This window comes from Choloepus didactylus, chromosome 1, assembly GCF_015220235.1.
Source record: "Choloepus didactylus isolate mChoDid1 chromosome 1, mChoDid1.pri, whole genome shotgun sequence".
Taxonomy (NCBI): Eukaryota; Metazoa; Chordata; class Mammalia; order Pilosa; family Megalonychidae; genus Choloepus; species Choloepus didactylus.
The window spans coordinates 89,991,529-90,009,995 of NC_051307.1; the positions used below are offsets into that span (position 1 = coordinate 89,991,529).

The window sequence follows — 18,467 nt, forward strand, 5'->3', positions numbered from 1 at the left end:
TACAGAATTAAAAATAATTTAATATAGGGTTGTGTCTTATGATGACTATGATGATAATAAAGCCACACTTATATTCAGTGGTCACTATATGGCTTATCTCTCTCTCCGTTCTTTGTTTCTCTGTGAGTAGGGCTCCCTTTAGTATCTCAAGTAGGGCAGGTCTTTTATTAGCAAACTCTCTCAGCATTTGTTTGCCTGTGAAAAATTTAAGCTCTCCCTCAAATTTAAAGGAGAGCTTTGCTGGATAAAGAATTCTCGGTTGGCAATTTTTCTCTCTCAGAATTTTAAATATGTCATGACACTGCCTTCTTGCCTCCATGGTGGCTGCAGAGTAGTCACTACTTAGTCTTATGTTTTTTCCTTTGTATGTGGTGAATTGCTTTTCTCTTGCTGCTTTCAGAAGTTGCTCCTTCTCTTCAGTATTTGACAGTCTGATCATAATATGTCTTGGAATAGGTTTCTTTGGATTTATTCTATTTGGAGTTCACTGGGCATTTATGCTTTATGTATTTATGTTGTGTAGAAGGTTTGGGAGATTTCCCCAACAATTTCTTTGAAAATTCTTTCTAGACCTTTACCCTTCTCTTCCCCTTCTGGGACATCAATGAGTCTTATATTTGGACATTTTATTTCATCTATCATATCCCTGTGGTCCATTTCGATTTTTTTCGATTTTTTTCCCGATTCTTTTTTTTCTTCTTTCATTTTCCATTTTGTTGTACTCCAGGTCACTGATTCGTTGTTCAGCTTCCTCTAGTCTTGAACTATGAGTAGCCAGAATCTTTTTAATTTGATCGACAGTTTCTTTTATTTCCATAAGATTATCTATTTTTTTAATATACTCTTGCAATTTCTTCTTTATGCTCTTCTAGGCTCTTCTTCGTATCCTTTATAGCCTGTGCCATGGTCTTGTTGTTTGTCTTTAGTTCTTTGATTAATTGCTCCAAGTACTGTGTCTCTTCTGATCTTTTGATTTGGGTGTTTGGGTTTGGGTTATCCATATCATCTGTTTTTTTCATATGCCTTAAAATTTTCTGTTGTTTTTGGCTTCTTGGCATTTGCTTAACTTGAAAGGGTTCTTTTAGGATATGTATGCTAATTCAAACACTTCTCTGATTTGTCAGATCTACAGCTTGGTGGCATACACTTTCTCTAATTAACCAGCAGGTGGCATCTGCAAGCCACCTATTCCCCTCAAGCCAGTTCTCTCCAACTTTGTCTTTGTGGTGTGTGGGGATCTGATTCTTGTGGGGTCCAATTGGTGCACCAGTTTTGCGTGTATTTTTGGTGATGTCTGCCGTGAATGTGGGGCGTGTGTCTCAGCGGTTAGGGAGCGAGGGTGGCTTTAACAATCAAACCTCCCAGGTGTTCCTGGAGATTTAAGGCTGTTCCAAGAGTCTCGCCACAGATTGTCTCTGCCGCTGACCCACAAGTCCTTGGTATTGGCTTATGGTCCCTGGGATTTCCGAGTGGGTCGCTCTTCCAAGCTGTGCCCTTCTAGGGCCTCTGCTGAGGGAAGGCTGTGCTATATCACAAGTGTACGCCGACCCTCAAGGGAAGTTCTGGGCTGCTGGCCGTGTAGGTGTGTTCCCAGCCTGCTGTAAGGATGGCTATATGGGGCGTGCCAATTTCCCCCTTTTTGCACCGCTCTGCCTTCCTAGCTCTGGGACAATTAGCTGCGGGTGCGCGAAAAGCTATTGTCCACACCAGATATTGTAGAAACACTTCTCGTTGCACTGGGTATTTTTGGCACAGCTCTGGGCTGTGGCTCCGACACCGGGCAGGAACATTCCCAGCCCGCCAGGAAGATGGCTGCAAGGGGCATGATTTTTTTCCCCTTTTGGCTAACCTCTGCCTTCCTCACTCCGAGACAATTAGCAGCGGGTGTGCGAAAGGCTACTGTCCATGCCAGATACTGAGGCGTACTCACAGGTTGTAGAGACAGCATTCCTGCTGCGCCTCCCTGTGTGGTTCTCACTGCCACATCTGCAGCTGCTTTTGGGTTTTTAAAAAAGAACTAGTCTGACTCCAAACGCCAACCCACGGTTTCCCCACACCGCAGTGTGGCTGCCGGATATCCAGCAGGTTTACTCACTCATTTCAGAACGCAGACTCCCAGTTTCACCAATTGCACGGTCCCTGTGGATTTAGCACACCTTGTGCAGCTGGTGCATTGCTGGAACTTGTGTTCTGGGTGACTTTCTGGCTTTTATCTATTTTTCCCTGAGGTGTTTTTTTGCCCTGTCTCTCCTAACCGCCATCTTCCGTAGGTCTGGATCCACAGTTTTTACTTACAGATTTTGTGCTGTGATCTTGGGCATTCCTCCCAATTCAGGGTGGTGTATGATGAGTGGACAGTCACGTCTGTCCCCCTGCAGTTATTCTTATTTATTTACTAGCTGTTCTGGTTTTTTTAGTTGTTCCGGGGGAACTACTTGACTTCCACTACTCTCTATGCCACCATCTTAGATCCTTATCTGCGATGAAAGTCAGACAACACTTCACTGGTTCCTTTAAGCTGGGTCATCAAAGTGTTTTTGCAAACCACTCAGTAAGTCGGAGGAAGGAGATGGGTTCATGTCTTCAATCTTGTCTTTTATTCTCCTTGCTCCATCTGAATGCTGAGGGCAGAGACAGGACCAGACTGAAGTGGAGAGAAACCTCTGGAAAATGTTGCAAATCACTTCATATTAAGTGTCTTAATTTCCCTGGCTGCTGTGGAAAATGCCATACAATGTATTGGCTTAAACAACAGGGATTTACTGGCTCGTGGTTTCAGAGGCTAGAGGGCTTGCTTCCTCCACGGTCGTATAGTTCTGGCTGGTGGGCAAGCCCCCTCAATCTTTTTTTTAACCACTGAGTAGAATTTTATAATTTAGTTATGTCATAAATTTTAAACCTTAGATGATAGATACTTGTTTCCAGTTTTTCACTATTCAGGCAATGCAGTGAGAGTTTGTAAACGTACCTTATTTGGAAACATGTCTGAATACCTATGATTAACTCCTAAAAGTGAAGTTGCTGGGCTGTGGAGTAGGTGTGCTTGCACTTTGATAAGACGCTGCCAAATTGCACTCCAGAAAGGCTTTATGAGGACAGCCCCACACCCAGCCATATGTAACAGAGCCTGCATCCTCGCCACCCATGGATGTTGTCAGCCTTTTACTTTTCTGCTACACTGGGCAAAGGGGTCACGTGTCTGTAACTCCCAGGATTCTAGTGAAGCTGAACATCTTTTCGTGTGATAATCGGCCTTTGGATTTCTTCTATGAATCATCTATTCATATCCTTTGCCCATTTTTCTACCATGTGGTTTTTCTTTTTCTCTTTGACCTACAACTTTATACCTTATGGATATTAATCTTTATCTGTTTTCTGTGTTCCAGTGTTCTCTCCTATCCTGTGCTTGCTTTAACTGTGTTCACAGTGCCTTTTGTTGTATAAAAGCTTTATATATTTTTTTTTGCAGTCAAATAATAACTATAATATTTACTGAACACTTAGTTGTTTCTGGCATTGTTCTAAGATCTTTCCATGTATTAACGCATTTAATCTTCCCAACAAATCCTGTGAAGTAGATATCATGATTATCCCCATTTTACAGATAAGGAAAGGGAAGCACCAAGAGGTCAAGAAACGCTAAAGGTCACATAGTCAAAAAAGTGCAGCCAGGACTAAAACCCAGGCCGTCCAGTCCTAGAGCCGCGCCCTAACTGCTGGGCCACCTGGAAGTTTGCCTTTTCCCCTTCTGACTCCCGGGATTCATGGGTTGCTGAGGATACCCCATCCCTGGGTATAAAAATGGTGCCCTATATTTTCTTACAATATTTTGGTTTCTTTATTTAGTTCTTTTGATCACCTGGATTTTTCATTTGTCTGTTGTGCCAGGTGGGAGAAAGAGATTTAATTTTATTTCTTCAAGTCTTTTTTTTTCATGTTTTCCCTTCACATTTTCCCCTTAACATCTTGTATTTTCTTATGTCATTAAAAAATGCTTCATAAATGCTTTTTGTGGCCACATAATATTCCGTTGTATGGTAACACCATAAATTACTTTATCAGCCCCATAATGTTGAAGGTTTGAGTTGTTTGCCATATTTCTCCATTATAAATCATGCTGCAGAGAACATTTTTATGCATAAATATTTGCCCACATATCATGGTTATTTCCTAAGGACAGAAGCCTGGAAGTAAAATTTCAAAAGCTCGTTATTCACATTTTATACTAACATAAAGGAAAAAAGTCTCTCTTTGTGCAAGAAGAAGGCTGTGAGGTGGACAGAGGCATCCCTCGGTGTATGAGTTTGGTCCAGTGTCTGTGTACCAGCTTTGGTGTGAATGCAGCCTGAAAACAAATGTTAAAACATCAGTGTTTCTGCTGGCAATGGCAGGAGCCCCAGCCTTTCTCGTGAGCCCCACGCCAAGTCCCAGGCAAGGCAGCAGGGATGTGGAGGGAAAACCAGGCTCATCTGGGCTCCCACCCAGCTGCCAGTGAGCTTTACAGGTTAATCTGGTCCCCTGGAAAATTCCGGTTCCAGGATCCAGGACATCCCCCACAGCTGGTCTGTAATAGAATCCTAAGTGCAATTGAATTTAATGGAATCCGGAGGAATCTGAGGGCTTCGGGTTGATGGGAGGCCAACATTCCGCAGCCAGAGAAGAGTGTAATGGGGTGGTGGGTGGAGGGATGATGCTCAGGCTCTCTGCTGGGTCATGAAGATAAGCGTAAGTGCGCTTAGACGACAAAACCCCAACGAGGAGGTTCGGCAGTGAAACTTAATGGGCTATCAAATCACAGTCAGGATCCTAAAACACAGTGGGCTGGAGTCCTGCACCTGCATATAACCTTCTTCCCTGACTGTCCTGCAGCGTGTGCGGCCAGGGACATCCTATAGGCCAGCCCAGGGTGGTGGGGCTCCCGCCATCACCCACACGTGGCTCCCAGAGCAGGCAGTCCAGGGAGGCAGACGTTTTCTCAGCCAGACCTTTCTCCTCCTCTGGGGGTGACCCATCTGCCCATCATAAACTCTGTTTGCAGAAGCTTATTGCTCATTCTTAGAGTCTTGTTCCAAGGGCAGCAGGAACTGATGCTAGAATTGAAAATCTTAATGCTTTCAAGAGAACCCGACTCTAAGATGCACATGGGAAACTTTAGAACCAGAGGAATGGGGGTGTTGGGGATTCCTGAAGATGTTCTGCAGAGTAGTGGGGAGGGCCGCCCACACACTGTGACGGCTTGGCTGCCAGTTAAGCTAACTAGAGGTGCATAGTCAGATTAGCAACTATTTGTGTGCAAGGCGTGATCCTTGTCCGTAAGAATGTGGTCCATTTAAACCTTGTGTGCACAGGCGTCAGCCTGAACAGTACAGCCACGAGGTTAATTCAGAAAGCGTGTGGGGCTCCGACCTGGGTACCAGGGATATGGTGACGAACAAGACAGACAACTAAGGCCCTGCCCGTGCAGAGCTTACAGTCCACTTGTGGGGATAGACCAGGAACAAGTTAAACAGATTACTTCAGCTATTTTGAGTCAAGAAAATAAAACACGGTATTGGAAGAGAGCCGGATGGAGTGGGGCCCCTCTAGGACACCTGGTCAGGGAAGGTCTCCGTAGAAGTGAAATTTGAGCTAAAGCCTGAATGATGTGAAGGGTTGAGTCACGCAAAGATGTGGGGGGAGAGGATGTTCCAGGCAGAGGGAATAGCACGCTCAAGGGCCCTGTAGTGAAAATGAGCTTCGTGTGATAGGAGAGCAGAAAGAGGGCAGTGGCTGCAGGGTACAGCAGAGGAAGGGGAGTGATCTGAGTTGTCAGATTGTGAGGGTTTGTGACCCTGGTATGGAGCTGGGACTTTAATCTGCCGTTGATGGAAGCCATTAGAAAGTTTTAAGCAAGGGAATTTGATCTGATTTATGTTCTGCAAAGATTACTGTCACTGCTCCTAAATATCAGAGGGCAGCAATATAATAGTCACAAGGCAGTGCAAAATTAAAATGCCATAGAAATATATGAAAAAGAAGTATTTTGTGATTAGAAGAGAAATGTGTCATCCAGCAAACTGGAAAGACTCAAAGCGGAGACTGGAACCTGTGTGAGATCATGCCAGGGATGGGCATCCCACTTAGAGAGGCTTTGCAAATTGGGGCAGCGAGGCTGTGATTAAGAGGGGGTGTTGGTGGACAGACGACTTCAGGGAAAAGGTGGGTTCATGTGGACATAGTGACAGGAGCTCCAGGACAGAAGACCACGTCCTGATCCCATCTCTTCATTAAGTGTGGCCTCGGCATCCTGCGTCTGTCACTTCATCTCCCAGAGCCATGATCTCTGGCCCTGTCAAATGGACCTAATGAGCTCCGCCATGCCTGTCTTGTGGGAATGCTGAGAGAAAGTGTGTGAAAGCCCAGTGCAAATAACAAGCATTGTTCTTATCTGGGAGAGTGCTGGAGGATGAGGCTGGAAGTACAGGAGAGAGCACCATCAGTGAAAGCTAAAGAATCCGGGTGTTTTCCTGGCTTCTGTTCCAGCCACCCCTTCCATGTCCACAGCAGACATCGTGGGCTGATCACGGCTCTTCCCAAGGAGCCAATTCTCAATCTCAGAATCTATCTCTAACCCAGCTGAACACTGATAGAAGCTGGCAGGTGAAATGGAAACCCATTTGCCATCCCAGCAGGGCAGTGGCATCAAAGCACTAGAGCCTGAAAAATCAAGGTTCAGGAAGACCTCTAGCAATGCAAGGTGAATTCTTTCATCTTCAGTAGTTTGCCTCATTGACAGGGACGTTATGAAAAGAAACAGCAGTTTTCCACAAATGGCAATGGCCAGCTTTTCTTTGTCTTCCCTCTGCCATCCCCACTCCAATCCTACTGTCCACACTGCCCTTGGGCCCTGCTGGGAGCTGGCCTTACAGCACCTTTCAAACCACGTTGTGGGGAGAGGATAGTCAAGGAAGCATCGCCTTCCTGCCCCTGCTGCCTTCCACTCAAGCCCGGGGTCCCCTGAGGCTCGCATAGGTGTCCCCCATTGAGCACCGCTGGGCTGAATGGGCCTGTCTCTGGCAGTGGGTAGAAGAGGGCTTTCGCGGGCACTTCCTTCTTCCTCTCCGGGCTAGGCCGAACTCATGGGTGATGGGCCCACCGCTGGCAGGAGTGCCTCGGAGCCTCCTTTCTTGAAGTCTCTTCATGCAGGGTGGGCCTCCTCACGCCACCCAGTCAGGGCAGTCAGCCTGGCAACGTGTTAATGACTAAGAAGTCAGTAGAACCTGCCCCAGAATAGTTCCATTTACTCCCGACAAGTGGATTGGGGAAGGTTATCCGAGCTGGAGCCCTGTGAGGGGACAACTCGCCTTCTTCATCTGCCCCTACCACTACGGGAAGGTGATTGACTTGGGGGCAGGTCTTCTCTACCTTGGCGTCTTCACTGGGGTCTGTGAACAATTTCAGGGGACCTGGAATCTCTCTGAAGTTATGTCTGAAATCTGGGGTGTACGTGCCTCAGTGCTGCAGAAGGAGAGGAAAAACTTTCATTAAATCCTCAAGAGTGTCAGTGACCCTGAAAAGGTCCAGAATCCTGCCCTGAGCTGGCACAGAGCGGCTCTCTCTTTTCCCCTCAGGGCACTCTCCTCCATCCTGTTCTTGCGGCCAAGGCAGCCTCTGCTAAGAGCTGAGCTGGGTCGCAGGCTGCAGGTTTTTCACGAGTGACGGTTCGGTGGAGTAGAATCAGCACCTGCGCTTCATGCATTTGACACGTTCTGTTAAGTAGGCTTTTGTGGTCGCGCCTGGGAATTTGTATATAATCTGTGTATAAAATTGTTTCTGTGGGGAAAATACATTTTCAGTTTCAAACAACCAATACATCAAAACAAAACAAAACATCCTTTTGTATCCTGATTGTTTAGAAAATGACAAACGGGTTGTGATGGGGCTAGGTGTCCATTTCTGGAAAATAGTGTCCTTGTGTTTCAAAATAACAATGACGTTGATCTCCCTGCAGTTCATGGGGGGTCCCTGAGTGGGCTCTAGTCAGATCACGAGCTCCCTGAAGTCGGATGTAATGCTGGGTGCAGTTTTCTGGAAGGCAGGTTTACCACTTTGATCATGATCTCAAAGCTGTCTGGCTCCGGGGAGGGTTAAGAACACCTGCAGCTGGGAGTGGGGCTGTGCAGAGCCAGGCTGCCCCTTCTTGGTCTGGGCAGCGGCCTCATGTGGTTCCAGAGAAGCCTTTCGGAACACCTCCTGAGGCGGCGTGCCCTCCTCAGTCCTCGGCAGCAAATTCCACACTGCTGAGGGATCCCCGGGACGGCCCTTGTGCCCCACGGCTGCCCTCACCCTCCTCGCTGTCCTTTCCTCCCCTCTCTCTTATGAACTTGACCTCCATGTGTCCTTCCGCTTGCCTCCTCCAGGAAGTCTTCTCAACCTCTGGTCACCCTGGTTGTTTTCTACTAATTACATAATTAGGTCTGTTCTTTTCATTGCTGACCAATGAATATTTATTGTGTATCTATGAAATGGCAATCCTTTTGCCCTCTGAAGGGGCACAAGATAAAAGAAATCCCAGTCCTGCCCTGAAGGAGTTCACAGTCTGGTACTCGGAATCAGGGAGGAGCCCTGGCTCCCCGTGGGGTGCTGCCCTTGGTTCATCTCTCAGAGGCACTGGGTGTGCACCGTACTCCCCCTGGACCACAGGCCGTGGGTCTCCTTCTTGAGGCTGGAAGAGCTCAGGGACTGATTCCTGTTCTCCCCCTTTCTTTTGCATCATAAACCAGCAGGAACAGGGTGCTGCAGCCTGCATGGTGGGTTTTTCTAGGAGCCTACTACGTGCTATGCAGTTTCTCCTCTTCCTGCCCATTCAGCATTGTGGAGCCTCTTGAGTTAGGGTTAGAGGCACCCCTCTTCCTTGGGTCTTTTTTGAAAAACCATCATTTTGGTTGTGCAACTAAGAATGTAGCTGCTCCCTGGGCTGGATTCATGACTCCCTCTGAGTGCTCTGTGCAGAGGGACCTGATAGCACTGGCCTGGAAGCTCTACCATCAGCTGGATTCCTGGTGGTTGTATATTTGACAATTTCTGTTATCAGTAAGTGGGAGGGTAGCGGCTGTGGGGTCTCTTGACCCTGAGAGGGATGGGTGAGGATGGACCGAGGAAGCCAGGAACGGGCAAGGAGCGGAATAGAGGGATTAAGAACGAGATATGATCTTGTGTTGGTGCCACCTGGAGCTGAGCTCTGCAGGAATGACCTTGGAGGAGACAGAAACTTCATCCCAGCCAGGAGCTTGGATGGAGGCTGGAAAGCCATTTCTGTGGCTCAGATGGCTGCTGGAGTGTGGGAGGTCTCTGATAACACTGGTGTGTCACTGTCTTCCTTTCTTTCTTTTTTCTAACAATCAGTAGTAGAATTGAGGTGTTCTCAGACATGCAGGGAAAATTCTGCTCCCACACAGCATCGCACCCTCCCGAGAAGGCTGAATCACATCCCTGTCATCCACTTAGACAGGTTCATCTTTAGAGGCAGCTCCCACCTGAGCTATTCTGGACCTCACTTCACAACCCCTAAAGCGTCAGAAGACCAAGTGTTCTTATTAAAATGAAAACAGGGTACAAATCCCTTTAGGACATCTACACACAGTGCTTTTTTTCTTTTGTAATATACCAAATTTCATTATTTGCGACATCTTACTGCATTCATGTGGTTGTAGGAAAAGGGCAAATGGGTGTTTATCCAAAGGAAGTGTCATTAGTTTGGAAATGACGACTCAGATCTTGTGTCTATTATATCATACTCCCACCCATGTGGGAACAATTAGAACTTAGTTTTTCACCATGCTGTTGCTTCTGTAGATTCTTTCTCCCAGTCCAAGGCCCCAGACTCCCTTCTGTCTCAGAGAAGGTGGTGATGGTGACAGTAGGACAGTGGTATGGTGCTGAGAAGCACGTGCTGCCCAAGGCTGAGGCCTCTAGCCAGATTGTTTAAGGTGTCATCCCAGCTCTCTGACTTGTAGCTCTTATGTAGCCTTGGGCAAGTCACCTATCCTCATTGTGCCTCAGTTTTCTCATCTGTAAAATGGGAATAGCATCAGTTCCCCCCTTGTAGGGCTGTTGTGAAGACACTGTCTTAGAACAGGCTGGTATTGCTTATGTACATTAATTCATTTTTGCCTCTTGCCCCCACCCCCACCCTCCCAGCAGATTAGGCAAAAGAGTTCTTTTCTAGGACCTAGCGCTCATTCTTTTCTCCCGGGTGCCCCTGCTGTCTGAGAACAGGGCCAACCTGTTTTACAAAGGGGGCAGCAGGGGAACATGACCAGAGCCTCCATGCCATGGGAACGATTTGTCTTGATTTCTCCCCACAGGGTGTGGACACTGTAAAAAAATGAAGCCGGAATTTGAGAGTGCCGCAGAAGTCCTCCATGGAGAAGTGGACGTAAGCTTCTTTTCTTCACTCAATCCACACACACACCAACCGCCCCACCACCCCCCATTCTCTTTTAAATGGTCAACTACAGGTGGCATCATTAAAATAACTTTGCATGCAAGCCCTGCAGTAGCTGTCCCAGTCCCTGGGGGTCTGCTGTGCTTCCATGTCCCCGAGCAGACACATCATGGTCAGACGGGTGCAGCCCCTACCAGGGATGGGGAAAGGCAGAAAGACCATGGGGCTGTGTTCTCAGACCTGCCCAGGGGCTAAGCCTCTGCCTGGTCATGGCTCTGGGGTTAGGCTCCAAGAGGCTCCTTCTTTTCTCTGGACCCTGGCTGCTGGGGACAGGCCTCAGTGTTCACCCTGTGGCCAGTGGGGCTGATTTAAGGCCTCATCTCAGCCTGTAAATGAGGAATGGTGGGTATGCCAGTGTTCTTTCTTCCCTGGCATACGTGGGCCCCGGGGCCAGCCACCCTCAGTTGAGACCCAACAGGTCCAGGGCGGGTTTGGGGGTGGCGTCTGGGTGCCTCCGTTCTGCCAGCACCATGTCTGAGGCTGTGATGCATGGTTGGCCTTTTCCCAGAGCTCTGGTGTCCTTGCAGCTGTCGATGCCACTGTCAACAAGGCCCTGGCAGAGAGATTCCACATCTCCGAGTTTCCCACACTGAAGTATTTTAAGAACGGAGAGAAATATGCAGTGCCTGTGCTCAGAACAAAGAAGAAGTTTATTGAGTGGATGCGAAAGTAAGTTTTATGATCTTGACAGCACTCCTTGAGTCCTGGCTGTCAGCCAGTGATGACTACTTGGAGGGTATGCAGTAAACCTCGTGGTCCTGTCCTTGGCTCGGGGCCCACAGGAGCCAAGACGGATGTGATTTTGCAGATCCTAAGGCCATCTCTGGTGTGCAGATGTGTCCTCATCCATCAGGTCACAATAGCCTTTCTGGATGGAGTTTCATAAGCTCAAGTAAGCCATGTGTGCCTTTTTTCCAGAAGATGCCTTTCCCTACTCCCCTTAGCCCCAGGTTTATCATTTGCATTTCATTCCTTCCCCTTGGAACAAATGGAGGAAAGACCACTCTATATACCTAGGACTAGACTCACTTAGCCAGAGGCCAGTGGTTTTTGGCAGTGAGGGCTGCTGTGGTTTGGAGCAGAGAATAAGGATTTCAAAAGCCCTGCAAGCCAGAGAACCTTAGTAGCCCCGTGATTGTTGGGCCACAGAACCCCTGCTCACTCAAGGACTTTGGAACTGGTGTTCTCAGCAAGGAAGGAGAGAAGTTGGTAACTGGGCCCATCACACAGATGTCCTGAGAAACGGAGGAAGCCTGGGCCATGTTTGAGTAGCAAAAGTTATCGGGACACAGTTGAACAGCCTTTTTCCTGCCTGCCCTTCCCCAACAGTCCCCACCCCCACCCCATGTACACCGATGTGCATGCACACTCACACATAACTTGAATATTCAAAGATATTTCCTCATTTCAGCATCGGGGAGAATATAAAGTTAAAGACATATTCCAGCCTTTGCATAGGGCCCTGCATGTGAGCTAACAATATCAATCCGAGAGCCAAAACAAAGCAACACGAGAATCATGCCAAACAGGGGCTTCTAGATTGAGTTACTTTGTTAGGACATTGGTCCTCAAACTTGGATGTACAAAGGCATCACCTGGTGGGAGATGCTCATTTAAAGTGCAGATCCCAGGGCTCCCATCCCTGAAGTTTTGATTCAGGGGGTCTGAATGGGAACTCTGAACCATGGTATTTTAAGAAACACCAGCTTATGGAACAGGAGCAAAGTTACCACTAGATTCAGGAGTGGTCTCTGGCAAGAGCTGAGTCAGCTGGTGAGGTCCTTTTCTCAGCTTCTCCTGTTCTGTCCTGCTCCTTCCACTGGGGGAGGATTCTAAGAACACCAGCAGCGTTGATTGTTGCTCATCAGTTGTCTGAGTCCTGGGCACAAATGGTGAGCATAGTTGCTGCGACTAACAGTGGGAAGGCACTGAGGTTACGAGCATGGGCTCTGGAGTCTGAGAGGTCTGCACTCAAGTCATTACCTCAAGCCATGGATTTGACCCACTTTCCCAACTGGAAAATGGAGAGGACACTTTTCCCACAGACTTGTTTAGAGAATTAAATTAGATAATGTATGAAAAGTACTTGGCACAGTGCGTAGCATAGAAAATACTGAAAGGAAACTATTTTTGTTATTTATTTTGTTATCACTTGGGGCTTTCCCTGAACTATCAGTCTTTGCAGAAAGCTTTTATATCTGTTGCCCCACTTCATCCTCAGCTCCTGCTGAGGCCAGAGTTTTTATTCTTATTTCACTGATGGGGAAACTTAGGTTTGGAAAGGCTAAGGACCTGGTTGGGGCAAATAGTAGTTCTTAATGGTACTTGAAAGGATTCTTCAGCTTTCCCTTGTGGAGCATGCACAGCAGATGGCTCTCAGGTGGAAAGGTGAGGCTTGTTACCTGGAAGCAGGTGAATCAATAGTGTCAGGTGAGGCTGAGGGTATCTCCAGGCATGTGCACAACTGGCCAACATGTGGGTGACTGAGATATGCCTCACCAGCAGCCCAGAAATGGGAGAGCAGGGAGCTCAGGTGGGCATCTCACCCGTGGAGCCAGGGCTTAATGACAGGGGACATGGAGGACAAAGAAAAGGGAGAAAGACCAGGTGGCTGGGAGGGGCCATCCTTGGTCAGGAGAAGTTCGGGGAGGAAATCTGTTGGGTTCATGGTGACAGTGGGACCTCCAGGTGAAGATACCTGAAAAACACGTGGAAATAGGGGCTTGATGAGAGGTTAGGGCTGGAGTCATCCTCATACCAGGGATTACTGAAGCCTTGCATATGGTTGAGATCTTTTGAGAATTGCAGAGGCTTGGCGATAGAGCTGGAAGAAGAGAGAAGAATCAGAGAGGTTGCAGGGGAAGTGGGATACTGTAGGGGCTCAGAGAGGGTTTCCCAAAGGTGACATGGCCGGGGGTGTTACACTCAGCTGAGTAGGAAGGGACCCAGGCAGTCAGAAGCCAGGTGGTACAGGGGCTAAGGAGAGAGAAGAGGGGAGGCTGGGGCAGCACCAGGTGTAGACCACTCCCCAGAGACACTTCTCAGAAAAGGGAAAGAGAGAAGTTGGGTTATCCAGAGGGGCAAGGCAAGCAAAGGCTTTTAAATGACCCTGGAGATCTATACTTGTGTGAGGCAGACTGGATGGAACCAGTGGATAGGAAGAGACTGACAAATTATGAACATTTATTGAATGCCTGCCATTTTTAGAGCATAGAGGCTCTCAGTCAATACTAGTTACTTGACTGACTTTACATACACTTCCTCTGACCTTCATGAAGATGCCAGTCAACAGAAAAGAAAATGGAGGCTCAGAGGGGTTTAGTAACTTACCTAAGTTCCCACATCAGGTAAGTAGGCTGGATTTGAATCCAGACCCATCTCACTTCTTGACCCATAATCTCCACTCGGATGAAGGCCCAGGAACAGAAGATAATGGAAGGTCCTTTAGGATCACAGAGGAGGGGGCCTGCCCTTGGCAAGAAAGAGATAATAGGGGAGAGGCCTAGACCTGCAGAGCTGTTCACGGTAACATGGCTCAGGTCTGCAGGTCTTCACAAAACGGCTCCTTAATAGCTTCCTCCAAGGGAATCAGAGCATCTTTGCTGATGGTACAGATGTGCTCCGTGAAATCTCGGAAAGGATGCAAAGGGACTTCATGATGTTCCCAAGTGGGTGGGCTTGGGTGCACTTCCCTGACAGGAGACCACCAGCCTCTCCTCACGGCTGCCTCCTCTCCACCCCTGGCTTCCCGCAGCCCCGAGGCACCCCCACCCCCAGAGCCCACCTGGGAGGAGCAGCAGACCAGCGTGCTGCATCTGGTGGGGGAGTCCTTCCGGGAGACCTTGAAGAAGAAAAAGCACACCTTGGTCATGTTCTACGCCCCCTGTAAGTAGCCCTCGGGCTCATCCTGGGCGAGGTGAGGGGTGGGCCCAGAAAATCCCCTGGGGGGCCAGGGCCTGCCTAGTGCCCCCAGGAACCCCAGGTTCTTTGGTCTTTGCCTCTCTGAGCCAGACTCCACCCGCTTCACTTCAGGCTGAGAAGCCCTTAGAATTACAAAGCCTTTTGTTGGCCCTGTCTGCTTCTCTTCTCCCTCTAAAGCCCTCCTGCTCTGTTTATTCAGTCTCCTCAGGCCCCTGTGCCTTTCTGCCTTTCTGCTCCGCTGCCTCTCACCAGCCCCTTCCTTCCTGCCTCTCTGCTTCCTCCCTCCTTCCCAGCACCAACTTCACCTTCAAAACCTTGGAATTTAGGAACTTGGACTTTAGTCGGCCTATTTGTGCCTCTACTTCCACTGTCTTTCCTGAGTGTCCCCACCCCTGCCCCCTTTCCCCCGACCTCCCCTCTGAAGCCATTTGGGTTTGCCCACTGTCATATTCTCTACCAGGAGGCTCCTTTTATTCAAAGCTTAAGTGGAGGAAGTGACATTAGTGTTGGTGACCTCGGGTTTTTTTGTATTCATGTCTTCACGGTGTTAACTGATACTTAAAAGGTTCTGAGAATTTCCCGCTCTTCTGTAGCCCTTCCCTCTCTGCCCCAGGTTGCAGCTCAGCAGAATGGAGTGAGGGTAATAAAAGGGAAGCCCGGCTGCTCCGTGGAGTCATAAACTTCCTTGTAGCCGGCCTTCCTGTTTGCTCCCTTCCTGCCCCCACTTTTCAAGTGTCAGTGCTCTGTGATGCCTCTTCTCTGCTCCCACTGTCTGGAGAGAGGCTGCCTGCTGGGCAGCTAACAGCGAACACATTTATCTTATTGCTCCAGCCTCCCTGTCCCCTGCTTTTGCCTTTTCTTCTCTGAGTGGTGCTTGTTTTCTCTCAGTTCCTTAGAGAGCTCTCACTGCCCTCACCTGTCCTTAGTGTATTCCTACAAGACTGAGAGAATTTTAAGAAATTAGCATCTTCTGGGCAGAGTTGGGGGGAAAAGAGGCCCTGGAGAGTGTGACTTGCAGCAAACTTAGTGACCCTTCCCCGCCTCCAGCCTCCGTGGTGGTCTCTCTTTTAGTCATGGGCGTGATTCAGAGAGTAACAGCTTTCTCAGCAGCAAGTGAGACCCTGTTCATGGAACTAGGAGTCCTTCACCAGCTGGTGGTCCAGCACAAAGTCCAGGCTAAATGCTTCTCCCACAGAAACCCCCCTGCCTTCCCCAGACCTCTAGACAGCGTGGCATTCCCTCAGCCCTTCTCCAGCTCAGTCCTGACTCAGGACCAGTCAGGTTCCTAAAGTCTCAGGGAATCTGGGATGGGGGCATCTATCTCGCTGGGGTGCTGGTGACGGCTTCCCTCCCTCCTCTCCTCTCTTTCTTTTTCCCTCCTCCCTCTTCCCCTCTCTCCCTCCCTCCATCCTTCAAATAACAGCTCTGTGCTAGGTTGTATCCTGGCACCAGGGATACCAGGGAAGGAGACATGGTCCTTGCAGGACCTCAAGAGGCTCACAGACTACTCTGACAAGAAATCATTCTAAACATAATCCATTCAGGGAGTATCACCGAGCAACTCACCTTCCGGCAAACGCCTTGGTCCCTAGAGTCTCCCGTTTCCCTTACTGCATTTTTCTGTCCCCCACTCCTGCCTCAGTACCCCTGAGGAGATACATCTTTACTGAGGGCTAAAAGGAGGCAGGGGGGAGAACTCTCCACGGACAAACAAATTTTTTAAATTTTTCAGTGATTAAAATAATATATACTCAATAGAATCTAAACACTCCAGAAAGGTCAAGCAGTAAGTAAAGTCAAACAGTTGATAAAGGTATAAGGTGAAAAGCAAAAGCCTCTGCCCACATCCCCCGTCCCCCACACATCCTTCTTCCCCCTCGCATCCTCCACATCTCACCCTCCCCCTGTATCCTGCCTCCTCCCCACATCCCGCCTCCCCCCATCCCCCCTGCCCCCACATCTCACCTTTCCCTCCCCCCATATCCCTCCTGCCCCCACATCTGACCTCCCCACCCCACATCCCGCCATCCAGCTCCCAGTTCTACACAGATTCTCCTCCTTTGCATTATCCTCTCCTGTTGGCACCTCCCTTCTCCCTGCAAATGGTCTAGTCAGTGTGACTGCCCTTCTCAGGCCAGCGTGGCTGAGTCTCTGGAATTGGAATTTTTCTTTGTAGCCTCTTCTTTGTTCCTCTTGCCCCTCTATGGGAGGCTTCTTTGGTTTTCTGCTACACAGAGGTGGTGCCTTTTTTTGAGAGTCCAAGTTAAAAAATCATGCCACTCCTGGCCCACCTGACAGCTCTTGGAAGCATCTCTGTGAACTTTCTCAGAAAGCCGTCCCTCCAGCTGCTGCGCTGCCGTGCTCTTTCCTTTGGAGAATGAGAAAATTAGATGCAACAGAGGCCATTAATCTGACGCCTAGATATTTTAAATTGATGGTAGCTGGAATGTGCACTTAGGCTGACAGTTATCTTATGATACTTTCAATGAGCAGAGAGGTTAAAAAGGAAAGGTTAATTCTGAAACCAGATGTTGGGGGAGGGGCCACTTATTTCCCAGCAGCTTAATCTGCTAGTAGACACCCATATGCCATTCACTAGGGGCCTCGACCTGCTCATTAGGAGCGGCCCACGGGATATATCTTTAACACAGCTTGTTAACCAGTAGACTGTGCTTTTAAAATGTTTTGAGAATTATATGATATCGTTCCTTTATAGTATGAAATTGCTGTGAATTTGAGCAATTCTTTCCTTGGTTAGGTCAAATTAGTGTAGTGTTACTTGTATTTGACATTTTAGGCAATTAAAAATTATTTACCCGGTATCTGCAGTGAGTTAGGGCATGCTAGCTAGTTTGTTTCATTTAGTTCCAATGTAGAACAAAAGTGAAACTCTCTGAATCCCATAACCAGCCCAGATGTCTTCTACTCCTTCTGCCTCAGATGCTGGGAAAATCCCTCTCAGCCCCTCCGCCTTCCCGCCCCACATTGTACTTGGCCAGCTGGCCACTCCACCAGCCAGGATTAAAGTTGTAGCTTAGTCCTAATTTCATTTCACAAAGTCCTTTGAAAAGCCAGTCATTATTATCTTATTTTAAAAAGAGAGAAAAATGATAAATAAAACCACTTTTGTTTCTTGCCAGTGTCATCCCTGTCAGTCTTCCCAAGGGCTCTGGGCGAGGCCTGCTGTGCCCAGCTGTGTGTCAGGAGGTTGTGGGCTGCAGCTGGGTCTCTCCACATGGACATTGGTCTCTCCCACCTATGTGTTTATCAGAATTAATCACCACAGTCAAGGAAATCCTTCTCTCAGAGCAGTGCTATGCTTTTGGCAGTTCTGTTCAACAGTATCTGGAGAATGGTTATGGGGAAGGTGGGCTTGGGTTTTGACCCTGGAGGGGCCAAGAAAGCGAGTCTGGGCCAGAGCAGCCTGCAGTTTCCCAGGCTCCTCCTCAGTGGGTGTCTTCCACAGGTCCCAGTGACAGGAGATTTAGAAAGTGGCCCACAAGCAGGCCCCTGGCCTGTGTCTGAAATGCTTTAGTCAGAGCTGGAGAGGGGCTCAGAACACAGAATGCACAGAACAAGAGACAAGATGGTGGAGGGGGTGGGAGGGAGGGCAGGGCCATATGACTGTAACATCCAGGTCCCCTGGGGTGACAGACCTTTGACCATGATAGTGGACAGGAAACCCAAACCCTGAGATGTATCAAGGGACTAGGGAACTGTCTGGTGATTCCCTCTACACTCATTTCATCTTAGCCTGATCTCCCTGGATCTCCAGTTTCTAGATTCAAGGTTCGGGTTGATTGTAGAGCAAAGGCTGGAGGGCAGCATGAGGACGTGGGGCCTAGTTAGCTGCTGACAGTCTGGGGTGGTGATATCGAAATTAGCAGCAAAGCATGAGCAGCAGGACTCAGGGAGAGTGGTTGCCCCTGGCTTCTGCTGTTTTCCAATCCCACTTTCTCTCAGACAAGAAAGAGTGTCTTAGTTTCGTAGCTGCTAAAACAAATACTCTGCAGTAGGTTAGTTTAACAGCAGGAATTTATTGGCTTACAGTTTCAGAGAC

The 18,467-nt window shown here is 48.5% G+C and overlaps 1 protein-coding gene across 2 annotated transcripts in view; it reads left to right on the forward strand.

The window, feature by feature from the left end:
* The window catches only part of PDIA5 (protein disulfide isomerase family A member 5), a 103,628-nt gene that overhangs the window by 68,703 nt on the left and 16,458 nt on the right, over positions 1-18,467 (forward strand). For both annotated transcript variants that reach the window (XM_037836970.1, XM_037836965.1), the window contains exons 12-14: positions 10,347-10,417; positions 10,995-11,155; positions 14,241-14,371. In XM_037836970.1, coding sequence (XP_037692898.1) covers positions 10,347-10,417; positions 10,995-11,155; positions 14,241-14,371 — 363 coding nt within the window. The remainder of the gene's footprint in view (positions 1-10,346; positions 10,418-10,994; positions 11,156-14,240; positions 14,372-18,467) is intronic.